The following is a 15640-nucleotide window of genomic DNA, read 5'->3' as shown; positions in this document are numbered from 1 at the left end:
AATTTCTAGTAGACTTGATGACGAATTCAAATCTGTTTTCAGAATTCTTATCCCTTCATTAGATCAATTGGTATGTTTGGCAAAAAACACGTCTAAAATACTATGTCACGTTAGACGAAAACAGGAAATCACTGTATTGAATCCCCTTAAGATATCTAGTCAAAACTCATGTTAATATCCAAGTCATTATTGGGATATAACTAATATAAACAGCTTTTTTAATTAATTCATTTTGTTAATTCATTTGAAGTACTTAAGCTGTTTCAACTGAGTATAAGGTGAATGACACAAAGAGCATCTACTATTATTTAACTATGTATTATTTTATAATAAACAAGGTTTTACAATACCTAATACATATATTTATATAATGTAATACAGTTTGTGTTATTGCATTTTTTAATCTGGTACAATGTCAACATTACCTGATGATTAGGATTATGTTATATTATAAAACAATAATGTAAATAAAATGCATAAAAAAATTAACCATATAATTAAAAGTGTTTTAAAATACTAAATCATCTTAAGGCCCACAATTTTTTTAATATTTGATACAAAACAAAATAAATGTAAACTAATAAAATATGTAAGTGTAAATCTATCATAGCTTAATTTATAGGTATTAATAATTTATAGTAGTGATGTTACGAACTGTTCGATTTTTGAACCGAAACGAACCGAACCAAATACCTAATAGTTCGGTTCGACAATCGTTCCAGAGAATTTAAAAACAAGTCGACGATCGGACAATCCAACATTATTATTGTAATTAAAAATTATTATTATTTATTGCGTGTTGCGACCGGCGGCGGCGCGGCATACCCCATACAGCGCGTTTCACCGAGCCCACCGTGATACAACTTCACTACGCCAGGCGGTGCAGAGGGGTCTGGAAATTGTTATGTAATGACCGATATTACTAAGATATTACTAAGATAATCATTAGTTTATAGTAAATACTAAATAGTAAACATTAAATTAATAATACATTTTTAACCTCTGTACTTTTTTAATGTTCGGTTCGAGTTCGATTAAAAATATGTAGGTTCGGATCTGTTCGAGTTCGTTAATTTGAAGAAGAGTTTGGTTCAGGTTCGGTTCGACCTTAAAAATCAGGGTTTGTAACATCACTAATTTATAGTTATGATTGATATTATGTATTAATAATATGCCAATAATAATTTTTTTTTTGTTTCTAGTAATTTAAGTTTCATATTATATTGCATTATATAATAAAACAATAACAATGAATTGTTTTCAAATAGATTTATATAATGTATAATTAAATTAATGGTCTTATCACTGGTAATATGTATATTACTCACATACAGCATCACTATAACTGTGCAACATCTTCGACTTTAAGATATGTTAAAATTACACATACATTTGATATAACCATAACATAAACTATACAAATTAAACTATTTAGGTATGGGTAAACTTTTCACATATTTTTTTTTTTGAAATAAATATTCTTTTGCATCAAACCTATTACTCTATTTGGCACGTCACTATAGTATTATAACATAATTGTAACATTGTAGTTAATGCTTAACTGGTTGATACTTACATAATCATAAAATAGAATTGGAATTATTTAGATGAAATTAAATAACTAAATTTATACTTGTCGTCCAGCCAATGTAGTCTTTACTCTAGTTGTAGACAATAGACAATTTATTTACCATAAATAATGTTGATAATAAAATTAAATGAGTTATAACCTAGTAAGATTATTTATACAAGAATAGTGCTTTGAAAATTAACTATGAAGTAAATATATTATAAAGTTTGAATGTTCAACCTTTAATAAACAAACTTACAAAAATGAAAAAAAAAAAACTTAAGGGGTCTGGTGCTGATTTTTAAAATTTTTAAAAATTGGTGAATTTTATTAACAAAAATTACTTCACAGGAAAAACACTCAGCCCTTTTAGAATTGTCAGATTTTGATAACTATTTTTCATCTGAAAGGAAAAAACTCAACAGGCCACAATGAACTTGTATTTTTATTTTATTTCAAATAATAGTACAAAATAATTTGTAAAAAAAACTTAAAATTGCCTAATTTTTAAATACATCTAATAAAGTTTGAGATTAAAACATTTAAAAATGGAGTTCAATGCGGAATAGAATATAATTTGTCTAAAAAATAACCTTGTGAATAAATAACCCTATAATAAAAATTATGTGTATCCTAACACATATTCACAAAATTCAAATCTATGTATATTTTAAAAACAAACTGTTATTTTCGTCATAGTAAATTTGTAATTTAATTTCAATAATATATAACCGTCTTCATATATGAAACTATATAAACAATTTTACTAGGACAGGCCAAATGATAAATATGAAAAATAATTTTTATTTCAAAATAAATTTTTAATTTAAATTTTAAATTTTATTAAGTCAGTATTGGGTCATTCCCAATGGTTCTCATCAAACAGAACTTAGGGAGAGGAGGAGTGATAATATCAAAAGAAATAACTAAAAACCAACAAAATTGCTTGAATTAAATAACAGAAAATAGATATACAACATAGATAAACAATGCACCTATGTAATATGTCATGTATTATAATATAATCAGTAAAAATAGTTTATCATTTACAATTATAAAAATAACCATCATTTCACATTTGTCTATGGTGGGGGTGGGGGTGACATATACCCCCTAATGGGCGCCCATTGGTCACTCTGAATCTTTTTTTCATATATAATTATTTGTCATTGAATTCGAATTGAACATTATTTGTGAGGAGATAACAATTTTACGTATATTATGAATTTTACTACACGCAATGACATAAAAGTATTTAGATTTATCTTAATACATGAACCCATTCTCACTGTTTTACAGTAAGGTGGTATTGACTTAAAAATTAATAACAATAATCAATAATATACACTTTTATAACTTGATTAGTTTAAAAAAAAAATGATCAGATTTGGTTGATTCTACAGGACTATTACTAATTACTATTCTCATTAAGTGTATTTTTATAATCAAAATTACATTGGCACCAGGCACCTTAAACAATTTAATTGTTTGATAGTTACTCGAGTTACTCCTTTATTTATTCTTCAATTCAATTAAATGTGTTTATTTTTAAATCAGTGTAATGTGTTAGTATCTTTTGATATTTATATTATAAAGTGATGTACTTAATTTGTGTTAAAATGAATTTCAATTTGTTATCTAATTAAATATTCAATTGAAACTTATCATGGGTTAATAAAGTTACTAAAAATAATATTATTAATGTTTTGCGTTGTACCTATTATAACCTAATGTTTTATTAATTTTTGTGTACTTCTAAATTTTACATTTAAAATTCAAATAATAGTTTTGTATTAATGGCTGAAGGAAAGTTAAATAATTTATCTAAAGCTCACAATGTATTTATTATTGATTTGTTAATTAATACGGAACTTTCTCTTCATAATGTCCTAATAAATTCATATAAATAATGAATCTTGTATGTATGTAGTATGTGTGTGGGGTGTTTGTGTGTGTACCTATATTTATGAAAGGATTTATTATTAACAGTTAAGCAAGGAAATGCCTCCGATAATGAACATACTTAATGTTCACGAAAACTTAATAGAAGTACTATTAGAAACGCAGTCATATGCCGATGTACAATCGGTACTAGCCAAATACGATGATATAAATCTACCTAAATCGGCGGTCATCTGTTATACTTCTGCATTGTTAAAAATCCGTGTTATCGCTGACAAGTAAATTTATTATTGTTACGATTATATTAATTATGTTCTTTGCATAGAAAATTTCAGGTTTATTAAAGTCCATGCATGTATATTTGTCATTTGTTTGATATTGATAATTAGTTAAATAAGCTTGTATTGCTGTAAATATACTTAAGTTATTCATAACTTAAAATTTGAATACCTAATTGTAATAATTGTATTATCTTAGTAGTGCTCAGTAGATATGACTTAGTTGATAATATTTAACAAAAATAATATGTTTCTAGTATTTAAACATGAACGTTCCAATCATATTTTTTAGTTGTTAATATTGATACCCATGAGATATGAACTATGTTGTATTTTTTGTAATTGATAAATTTAGAATTATAATTCATATTATTTAAAAACCATACTGTAAATTTTACAAAAGTCAGAGTGATTAATGAAAACTAACAGGTAACATGTATTACATTGTTAGCAACAAACTTCTTAGTGTTATATTAATCAAATATAGTATTTAGGTCCACATGAGGAATGTTGATATTTTCCTAAATTAACTTCTTTGTTGAATGTCTAGTATTCTGTTTAATTATAAACCAGATAAATATTTACAAATGAACCTCACACACATCATCAGATTTTCAATTAAAATTGTACCAATTGGTAAAAATAAAATGTTAAAAATTAATAATGGATGTTAAATAGTTGCTAAAACATTAAATCTAAATAAGTTATCATTTTCATCATCATAAATATAAAATTTTAACTATGCATGCACATTATTTTTTGTATATAGTATTGTATTGCATTTAATTTGACTATATGCTATAATTTTTTTTTTTTAATTTACTTATAAAATAATAGAAATTTGATTATTTGCAGATATAATGTAGGAAATACATTGAAGAAAGGGCTTACCCAAGCTGAAGAAGTGGCGCTTGAGGCTATTCATCGAGCTGTGGAATTTAATCCGCATGTTCCAAAAGTATATTAAAAGAAACTAAATAATTTCAATGTATACAATTTTAATGTGGATACCCAATTTTCCAAATACGCAACAGACTTATTAGTTATTATAAATTATTATATTTAAATTTTAAAGATTCATGCATTATCAGAATATTTTTGTACCTTTATTATTTAAATATTAATATAATATAATATTTTTGTAAATTATATTGGGCTCACTGCCCGTAATAAATAAATAATAATAATAATAAACTTTAAAAAAAAACTTTCATATCTATTTTTTTTAAATATTCAAAAAAAATGTGTTTCTTTAAAAAGAATATCATTCAAATTAGTATAATAGTTATCTAATATAGACATTTCAGAGTTTAGTCTAGTATATTTTTTGGTGATAAAAAAACTTTTTCAATAAGTTGATACTTTTAAATGTCAACATTTTTATAAAAATTAAAAACCCATTAGTTATATTAGTTTCTCATAAGCCAATATAACCTAATTGTATTTTCTCAATGATTGTAAAGATTTTTTTTTTTTAGTACTTACTGGAAATGAAATCTTATATTTTCCCTCCTGAACACATACTAAAAAGAGGAGATTCGGAAGCTGTGGCGTACGCATTTTTTCACTTGGCACACTGGAAACGAATAAAAGGAGCATTGGCCGTGCTTAATGTAACATGGGAAAGTGCGTTTAACCAAATTCCATACCCTTTAGAAAAAGGATATTTATTCCATCCCTATCCCACGTGTACTGAGTTGGCCGACAGAGAACTATTGCCAAGTAATTAATTGAATATAATGTTTGTAGTTTACTTTATTTTCTCATTATTATTTATTTATTTCTGTTAATTTAGCTTATCATAAAGTAAGCGTTTTTCCAAAAAAGGATTTGCCATTCTTTATTCATTTTACGGCTGGTCTAAGTTCCTTTTCAGCATTACTCGCTCTGCTGATATATCTCCATCCACAATTCACAGGAAATCTTGTTTATATTGTAAGTTAATATTGCAATATTCAATTCAAGTTAAAGTTAAAAATATCAATAATTTAAGGAGTCTGTAAAATTTTAATTAAAAATGTCTAATTTTTGTAGATATGCATGTGGATTATTGTGCCAGTAAACTATTGTCTTGATCGTTTAGAGACAATGCTTCCGAATAATGTTATGGATATTCTCTCTAACATTTGATCTGATTTATACTTAGTAAATTATTCTTTATTTCTTTGTAAATATAATAAGTATAATGTATAAATATATATATATGCATAACAAAGGAGAGCACAACGATCTGACATTGTAATTTATGATCATATTATTTTATTTATATAATACCAGTTTTAAATTAACATTGGATCTGAACTAGTCAAATTGAAGCCAAGTTTAAAATAAATATTGGTCAGTCTGGTCCAATCAATCCGCAGGACAAGTACAAGTGATGAATAATAATACTGGAACAACAGCTATTAAGTATTAATATATAAAATGTAAACTTAAATTTAGCTATTATGTTTATTTTTATTAGAGGTGAAATTGCTTTTAAGAATTTGTAAAAAAAAAACTTCTTTAATACACAATCATGTTATGAAAGTTATTTTTGTTTTATTTCATTCAAATAAAAAGTGGGTTTCAATACCCAAACCAATGATAAAAATATAAATAAATAACTAAAATATCTTAAATAACAGAATTACAACTGTTGCCATATTTATTTCAAATATGCACCGTAGTCAAATCCAGGGCCCCGTTGGCCAAATGCTGCAAATGGTGAAGAAGGAAAGTTATGTAGAAAAATATGATAGAGGGAGTGTAATTTCTCATACCTTTGGAATTGGGAAGAAATTACTGTCATCTACCCTGTACGTCTAAAGTAAGTTATACTAGAAATTCGCTAAACTAGACCAGTTTAAAATTATCCCACATTATCTCGCACAGGGGTAATGAACTGTGTAAATTATATGATCCTCACATCCCGGTGTATTATTTTCACACCGGTTTAGTCTAACGAATTTCTATGTAGTGGGATACAGTAAAACTCATCTAGAAAATGTAATTATTTTTAAAATAGACTTAATTTAATTTAAACTTGCTTATTCAGCTGCATTTCTGTTGACTGGACCAAAGCCTGCAAAATAATTTGCAAGACGAGTCTAGGTAAATAAAAACGTATAAGTAGATACTCGTTTTAAAGGTTATCAAAGAAAGCGAAACTTTGATACAGTGTAAGGATAGCAGTAGAAACATAGTCAAAACTATGGTATGAGTGGCACATCTTATCAATTGTATGGAAAATGAAAATTTTTAATTTTTCCTACTTCTTAAAAAAATATTGTCTTGATTATAAAACATCAATCACTACAAAAACAACTTCATTTTTATAATATTGAATTTATGTTATTATTTAGTTAAATTTTAAGCACGCTAATATTATGTTTTCTTTTGATGTTGATTCTGCTACCAAATTTGGTATTAAAACTTGTTTTTCTTGACACTCGTTGTCTTAGCATCTATACAATTATTAAAATAACAACACAATATTAAATACATCAGGATATAATTTAATTTAATAAAAATAATAATATTATCACTCTACATTGATCATAGCATTTCGTAATGCAATATAATTCTAAAATGTTTTAATTGTATAATATAAAGTAATATAAATATTAATAAAATATTTAAATCAGGGACATATATTAATACAATAGACTCCAAACCATTTACATAACAGATGCTATATAAATATAAAATACAATTTATACATTTTTACTATTTCATGATATAAAAACTAAATTTAAATTTGACAAAATATAAAGAAGGAACTCAAAACATATTATATTTATCTAAAAAATATATATAAATAATTAGTATCATAAGAGTATACAATCTTTTGCATGCAACATGGCTAGATGATCTACTAAAACAATTTTAAAATATTAACAACAATATTCCTACAATTGTATACTTTCTTAAATGTTGTTAATGGATGTCTAATAATTAGACCACGTGAGCAGCTTATACCTAAATAATATGCTACCTATTACTGAAAACCCATTTTTCAGGAGAGTGAAGTTCTTCTTAATATATGTCCGCGATTCAAATTAAATTTCATTTAATAAAAAATACTAAATTACTAAAAATAATTTTATGCTTTAAAACGTTATAAAATTATTTTAATAAATCTCATAACCTTTGACATTTCTTATATACTATGAATATAAAATAAAAATTGTTACATGTTAATAAAAGAGCACCATAGAATCTTAATTGTTGATATTTAACTAGTGTGACTAAATGCTGTATTTGTGTAAGGGCCACTGTATACAGAACTTCCACTTGAAGAAACAGACTTTTTGTGTCTTCTCATCAACAATATCAAAGCTGTTATTACTGTTAAAAGCATAAGGATAAGTCCGGCTATAGCAATACTTATAGCAAAATTACGCTGAGAAATGCAAATATTGTAAGGATCATCCAAAATCTGTAATAAATTAAAATAATTATTGTTATTAATATAGCTTTACAATAGACAATTGTAAAAAGCAACTTTTTTCAAAAAAAATAATTCGTAAAAAAGTTTATTGGTAAAATCCATAATTCACCAAAGTTATAGTAGGTCAAATACTGCCGTTACTCAATAATTCGAAAAACTCCTTAAATTGAACTAAACACTTGGTCCCCTGAGAAGCCCTCTATAATTAGAAGAAAATATATTATTATGTATTATGTCTTCTCGATAATTTGAAATGTCTATCGGTAGTTTTTCAACTTTAATCGTATAATTTTACCAAAATAAACCTCTGAAATAGGTAAACAGTATGTTGTTGAAATTGAATAAAACATCAGTCAGTCTGAATATGGGTCCCATAAAGTACAAGTGTTTGTCACTCGCCGATAAAAAAAAATGATTGTGGCAGTTGAAACTGGTGAATAAATCTTACTACATTGACTTATTTATTTTAATAATATATAATAATTTATATAAATAAAAAATATCAAAATAAATGTATAATAAATTTAATAATAAATACAGTGTATGTACGATAATTTTCATTACCAAACACTCAGTAAATTAAAAACCTAAATTTTTAACTTGGTTACCTGAATTTCGAATTATTGAGTAACGACTGTAATACTTATTTTATGTTTATTTTAATATTCCATATTTAGTAGATAAAAATATAAAACTTTCTTTATCTTCCAATTACATAAATACATTAACTTTAAAGTAGACAAATAATACAACAAAACATACTTTTTCTCGTGCTACTTGATCCATCTGTTCAGGATTACCTGAATCTACTCCTTCATTAACATAAAGGCCGCTATATACTTCTATTGTAGCTGGACTTTCATCCTCATTTGTTTGGTCTTCACGCCGAAAACGTTTTCTATTACTACAATTTGGTGGCTAAAATGTAAATGAATTAAAAACATGTAATCGCAATTTTATTTTAAAAAAGTTACCGTATTTGCACAGCCTCCATTTGCTTTCAAACATAAATGAACGTGACATTGATAATATACAGAGGTAGTATAAGGAAACTTATGAGCTTGAAAATTCACCACTGCTGTTGTTTTGTTAGCACTGTATTGGAATTGCCCCATTATATCATCTTCAATTGAACATCTAACATAAGTTATTAAAATGTATTAATTTAAATAGATAAAAAAAATTATTGATAGTATCTCATAACAAATTTCACAAATTGTATACCTAATGAGAATGGTTAATTTTAATTTTATAAATTTTAAGTTTTAAGTTGTATTTAACATGTTAATTTTTTTTTTTAATTTCATATGGACGAATTGTACATACCCAGATTGATCAATAAGACGCTGATCGCCCCAACCCAAACCATCACGAACTAAACAGTCTGTAATAAACAATCCAAAAATGTCTTCACTGTTTATTGATATGACCATCGTCAAGGGATCTCCAATTTTAACGTTTTCCGCTACATCTTGCTTTACAGTTTTTCCAGAAAAAATTTTCATTGTACATGTTGGCATCTTGGCAGTTTCAATCATTGCTGCTTCATCAGTTGTGCTATAAAATTATAAAAATCATAAAAGTATAACGTATATACGTAGATTATTATTTATTATTACAAATTAAAATACTATGGTATTAACTATTTCAACATTTTTAAAAATCAACCACTAATCACACACATTAAATATGTTAAATTTACTTTATATGATTGGATTATAATATTAATTAATTTGGCATACATTCTTATGAGTAGGGCTCAGAAGTTATTGCATTTGCATTTTTTTATTGGGCTATACAATTTATAGCTCAGTAAACTTGAAATTATTTTTACGACACTACGAAAAACATATTTAAAATGTATAGTGCATATTTTTGTATATTTAGTGATTTTATAATTTTTAGAGCATAATATCAATTAATTTTACCATTTTTTATTGCATTTATTATAACTATTGGTAAATTGATAGAAAAATTTGAAAATGTTGTGATAAAAAATAAATATATTTATTTTCAAAATATTCATTAAGTTTTATTGTATCATGATTCTAAATGCCCACGTTTTTTTAATTTTAATTTTTGTTCTGCAGATATAGGTATAATTTAATGGGAACATTTTAAAAGAAAATAAATTTTAGTTCGAGAACATTTGTCAAGCTATTAATTTATTTTATTTTAGTATATATTTAAATCTGGCAATTATGTTTAGTTTAATAAAATATTTGTACTGTTGTTAATATGTATATTTTATTAAAATGTTGCATTTAAAAAAAAAAAAAATAAGTGCATATTAATTTTAAAGCATATTTGTACTTTTTAAGAGCACAACTGCACAAGTGCATGCATATTTATACCCGCCAAAGAATAAGATGATGACTGCGCGGCGGACCGTTTTGCGTCCGTTTCGCACAGCCGGTTTTTGATTGAAGTCGTCGCAAGGACAAGCAGTGCGGTGGAGGAAGTTGTTTTGCCTGCGCGACCAGTCATCATCTTATTCCGCGGCGGGTATAGTACTTAATAAGTGCATTAAATTCTGAGGCCTACTTATGAGTATTTATTTATTATATATAATAATATATATATAGCAGATATGAGCAGTTATTTTTATAAATCATTAAAGGTATAATATACATAATGAGCTACCAGAAGTGTATTTATTATTTTTTCTAATACTCAAATACTTAATTTGCAAAAAGATATTTTTAGAAAAAAATGCCTAGTTTTTTCGAATTAATCTTAGCAATAATAGTTTTAAATATTATACAATATATTATACACAATAGTTATGTATAATATTAATTTCACAAAGTATAAACTGCATACTATTTATATAATTAAAAGTATTTTCTAAAATAATACAAAGCAGTACTAATTATAAGAAAACTTACCTCATATTTAACACATTAGTTAATAGCTGATCATTTGTTTGATATTTACACCGAATATGAAAGCCTTTACCCTGATTTGTCACCAATTTTCTATGAGGTTGTAAAACTATTGTATTGAAGTATTCTACTAAACCATCATTCTAAAAATATTGTTGTTATTTTTAATATATGTACCTATGTATACATTTAATATTGTATAGAATTTTATATTATTCACATTTACTTACTAGGTATGTACTCATTGTGTTACATGATCTTAACGGAAGTTTATAAACTACAGGGCTTTTTTCATAGTTGAATTCGGCCATACAACTTGAATTTTTTGATAAACCCTTTGGGTAAATTATTCCAGTGAATGATTTTGACTTTGTATCAATGGTCACACTTATTTCTTTATTATTACATTCTATGGTAATATCTTTAGACATATCGTTCAGATCTGTGTTGATGACAAAACAAAACAGTTTAATAGTTTTCTTTTATATTTAATTATAAATGCCTATATGTGGTATGTGCAATGTTCTAAAAATAATTATTGTTTTAGTACATGTTTAGGTTTAAAAGTTAATCATAAAGAAAATATACTTTTTTATAAAACTAATATAAGTGTTCATAAAAAGTATTTTTATAAATTTACTTAAAAAGTAACTAGTAATAATAACTAATAAACATTAAATAAATATAATGTTGTTAATAATAATAAAAAAGCATATTTAAAATATATTTTTTTGAGTTTATACCTGATAAAGCATCATTAGACATCAGATGGTCAGCACGAACACAGCATAGTGCCAACTAAAGTAAATAAAATAATTTATAAAATATGTTAGTTAAATACAATTAGCAAAAAAATCTTTATAAACTAAACTTATTCTTCAATGAAGTTTTTCTATAATTATAACATTTATAAATATACCTATTAAATTGTGTTGCTAATCATACAGGTATAGTATATTTCAACTAAGCAACCAAAAATAAAAATTAATTAGAATAAAATGTAAGGGTACAAGGAATATAACTTTTAAATTTAAAAATTATCTACCTATATATTATTTAATAGTGTGGTTAATACCTATTATATCCATAGAAAAAAATATTTTTATTTTAAATTACATTAAAATATGATTGTTATAATAGGTCAGCATTAGATTATCCATACAATATACAGCTATACTATTTGATAGGTATTGGCCTTGAACATAAATGTCTATTAATTATAGTAATAAATACTTACTGCACATAAAAGAATGCATTTATTGGCCATGGTATTTCCCTGAAAAAAATAAATTAATGTATCCAATTAGTCTAATTTAGATAATGGTCAAAAAAATTATAAGTCTAGTGTCTACAAACAAATTGAGCCTCAAGATAAAACACAATACTTTATACCTCTACAACAGGTACTGCATGTACATTCAACTGCATATTAGAATTTACTTCAGTGACAAGGGTGTACTAGCTTCCCTAACGCCTATCTTATAATATTTGGTTTCTTTGCTGGTATACTTAGTGGAATACTGCTCACTGGTATAAAATGCCAAAAATACCTAGTCCATTACTTGTTAGGCACTATGATAAAAATGATAAAAGTATCATTCATTGCATGTACCTGTTTAGACCTAAAAAGGAAAGCTAATCATTTTCGTCTTAATAGGTACTTTGAACTACAATGACTTTTTATTGTTATAATTTTGTAATTAATGACTACCACATGAATGTCCATGTGAAAAGAGATATTTCCAATATGCCTCTACTATTTAAGTTTAATTTCAAGAATATGGATGGTACATTGACCTAACCTAGGCTTAACTTTTGGTGTAGAGGGGACCAGAATGATTCGACTGTCTCAAAATGTTAAATATTGTTCCTATACCACAGGCTATTTTTTATATTTGTTTTCAATTAGGTAGGTACATTTCTCCATTATGTCCACTATAAACACTTAGCATAAATTTATCAATGTCATTAAATCATGAAAATGTAATAATATGTAGGTCTGGCTGTAGGTCACAAAATCTATAGCCCACACATTCCTTTGTGTAGTGCAACGTACCTATATTAGCAACCTCAGTGGCAGTTATAAACATATACCTTAATAGTTAAATTCATATGCTTTGAGAGGATATCTCATCCGCTTGTGTTGTATTCATCTAAGAATTGTACGTTATAGCCAATTTGCATTCAGCAGAACTAATTTTGCACTGTTCGCTATTAGAGTGGATTGACTAATATTTAAGTATCATACCTAGTACATAAAGTTAAAAACAATATCTGTGTCAGTAAGTATATTAACAATATTTTAACTTGTAAGTGAATTACCTATGAGCATTTTCGAAATGTAATAGTTAGCATGTTCTTTATGTAAGTATTTGATACCTAGGTAAAGTCACTCCAATATAAAAGCTAACAGGTAACAATGCAAATTGGTTCAGCTGAACTCAAATTTGATGTCACCCACCTAATACGTTGTACGTTTGTAAGACGGAGAACTTACAGGGGGGGGGGGGGGGGTGACATCCTCTCAACTACAGGTGGCTGTAGCAACGGATATCCGTTTTTGGGGTGATACTGGGATGACGATAAAAATGTGAAGGGCGGGCACTAAAGTATAATATAGGGCAGGTGGTACTCACGGGGTTGGCAGTGATCGTCAACGGTGTCCGCCAAACGGGAAAATGGCGGAATCCGACGAGCGACGCGGTTACGACGCGACGACAACAACGGCGACGGTGACGAACGGCGACAACTGCAGCGGACAAAGCGCGTCCGCGACGTGAGACGGAAATTTTTTGCTTTTGGTGCGGCGGCGGAACGTCGTCGTCGTCGTCAGTGAAAGGTTCCGGCGTTGCGCAATGAGACTGGTTCTGACCCGGACGAACAAGGCACAAGGTGGGTGGGTGGGTGGATGGGTGTTACACACGAATGACGACACGTAGACGTAGGCAGCAGTATAATAAAAAATATACATATAGTCACGACTTGCAACGTTGTCCCACTCTTCCGTTTTCGCCGCCACCGCCGCCGAAGACGACCGGATAGGTCGACAGGTGTTGCTGTGGCGGTGGGTGGCGGTAGCGCCGCCGACGGGTTTCGCCCCCGCGACATATCCATATTATTATTATTATTTATTATCATTATTATTATTACGTATAGTACAATAATAACGATTACGACCGTCGACCCGTTACCGCGTAGGTAGGTATAAGTACCTTGTACAGTTGTACTTAGGTATTACATGTGTCTGTGTAGTCTCAGTGCTGTAAATATTATACCAACCGTCCAACCAATAGGTAGGTACCTACTTTGGAAAATATGTAGGAACCTAAGACAGTAAAACACACACCGAAATACCGAACTCTTTAATATATTATATGATCAACGTATGTAAATTATATACCCACATTTCAAATCTTTCGATGAATGCAGAAAAACCAAAATTGTATTTGAAAGAATATAATATTATAGGTAATAAATAATATGACATATTATGCTATGATAATAGGCATTATTAATATAGGTACTATGCACATAATAGGTAGGTATATTTTATTTTAAATATATGTTATTGTTACACTTACCTACTGGCTATTACTGTTTCACATCATATTTATTATATATTATTAATAATATTAGTGAATAGCTGGTATCTATAATAATAATCTATAATTTTATGTACGACTATAGGTATAGGCTTAGACACATCAAACATTTCCTTATTTTTTTTATAGTTAACTGTTAAATAATTAGTATTTAGTAGGGACAAATATAAATCCCATTTGGGAATTGGAATATTAGGAATTCCGAATTTGCCAAAATAAATTTTGCATATTTTAAGGTTTTTGTCTATTAGACCATATTTACGCATAGGAGCACTTACCTTTCGTCTTTCGAGTAGGTATCTACCTAGTTATCTTAACTATCTACATATTATACGAGAAAAATATGCTCATAAAAATGTCTTTTAAAAATTGAAATGCCTATTTTATACCAACATGAGTTATTATATAGGTAGGAACTATAGGAGGTACTTTCATATTGAGTGATTTCCTCTCGAATTCTCAATTCTATACTTTTTCACATAGGTATAGGTACAGATACTGCTGAGCTGCAGGCGTAGAGTGTATTAGGCATTTTCCTTTTTATATATTTTGTTATTAGCTGGTTAATAATTAGGTACGCATATCATGTACTTAGGTATATGGGAAAAGTGAGTTCAGAACTTCTTGTATCCATTGGGACAACCAATGTTGTAAATATTTGATTTTGGACTTTTGGTTAAATAAACTGCAAAGGCTAAATGCTGCAAGGTATTCCTTTACATGCTGCAGACATTCAGTCCCCGCGTGCAGCAGATGGTGCCACATAAGAATAAAAAAGGTAAAAAAGGTACTCATTTATAGATCAAAGGTAAAAATTACCAGTACTTTTAAAAATAACCGGGAAATCGAAAAACAAATGACTGAAAAACAAGAATTTTTAAATAAAACCATTACCAGCTATTCGGTTATACATCGATTTTGTTTATTTAATTAAATCGAAATATTCTAAATAGATTATAGGTACTTATATC

At 27.4% G+C, this 15640-nt stretch overlaps 2 protein-coding genes across 3 annotated transcripts in view; one reads left to right on the top strand and one right to left on the bottom strand.

The window, feature by feature from the left end:
- Nucleotides 1-6375, top strand: part of LOC100161790 (protein ST7 homolog) — a 20826-nt gene extending 14451 nt beyond the window's left edge. For both annotated transcript variants that reach the window (XM_029485875.1, XM_001949533.5), the window contains 5 exons: nucleotides 3560-3750; nucleotides 4606-4708; nucleotides 5229-5472; nucleotides 5546-5685; nucleotides 5785-6375. In XM_029485875.1, the coding sequence (XP_029341735.1) occupies nucleotides 3560-3750; nucleotides 4606-4708; nucleotides 5229-5472; nucleotides 5546-5685; nucleotides 5785-5880 (774 nt within the window). In that variant the 3' untranslated portion in view covers nucleotides 5881-6375. The remainder of the gene's footprint in view (nucleotides 1-3559; nucleotides 3751-4605; nucleotides 4709-5228; nucleotides 5473-5545; nucleotides 5686-5784) is intronic.
- Nucleotides 6376-7226: 851 nt separating this feature from the next.
- LOC100159742 lies at nucleotides 7227-14012 on the bottom strand. Its single transcript, XM_001949669.4, has 9 exons — nucleotides 13704-14012; nucleotides 12305-12343; nucleotides 11811-11865; nucleotides 11298-11509; nucleotides 11071-11210; nucleotides 9509-9739; nucleotides 9157-9319; nucleotides 8945-9100; nucleotides 7227-8170 (listed from the first exon to the last, which is right to left on the bottom strand). Exons 2-9 carry the CDS (start codon nucleotides 12332-12334, stop codon nucleotides 7967-7969), a joined length of 1191 nt encoding a protein of 396 aa, XP_001949704.1. The 5' UTR covers nucleotides 12335-12343; nucleotides 13704-14012; the 3' UTR covers nucleotides 7227-7966.
- Nucleotides 14013-15640: the final 1628 nt, after the last annotated feature.

This window comes from Acyrthosiphon pisum, chromosome X (genome assembly GCF_005508785.2).
Source record: "Acyrthosiphon pisum isolate AL4f chromosome X, pea_aphid_22Mar2018_4r6ur, whole genome shotgun sequence".
In the NCBI taxonomy this organism is placed as follows: domain Eukaryota; kingdom Metazoa; phylum Arthropoda; class Insecta; order Hemiptera; family Aphididae; genus Acyrthosiphon; species Acyrthosiphon pisum.
Note: the sequence above shows the minus strand (reverse complement) of the source record. Positions and strands in the feature narration are given on the sequence as shown.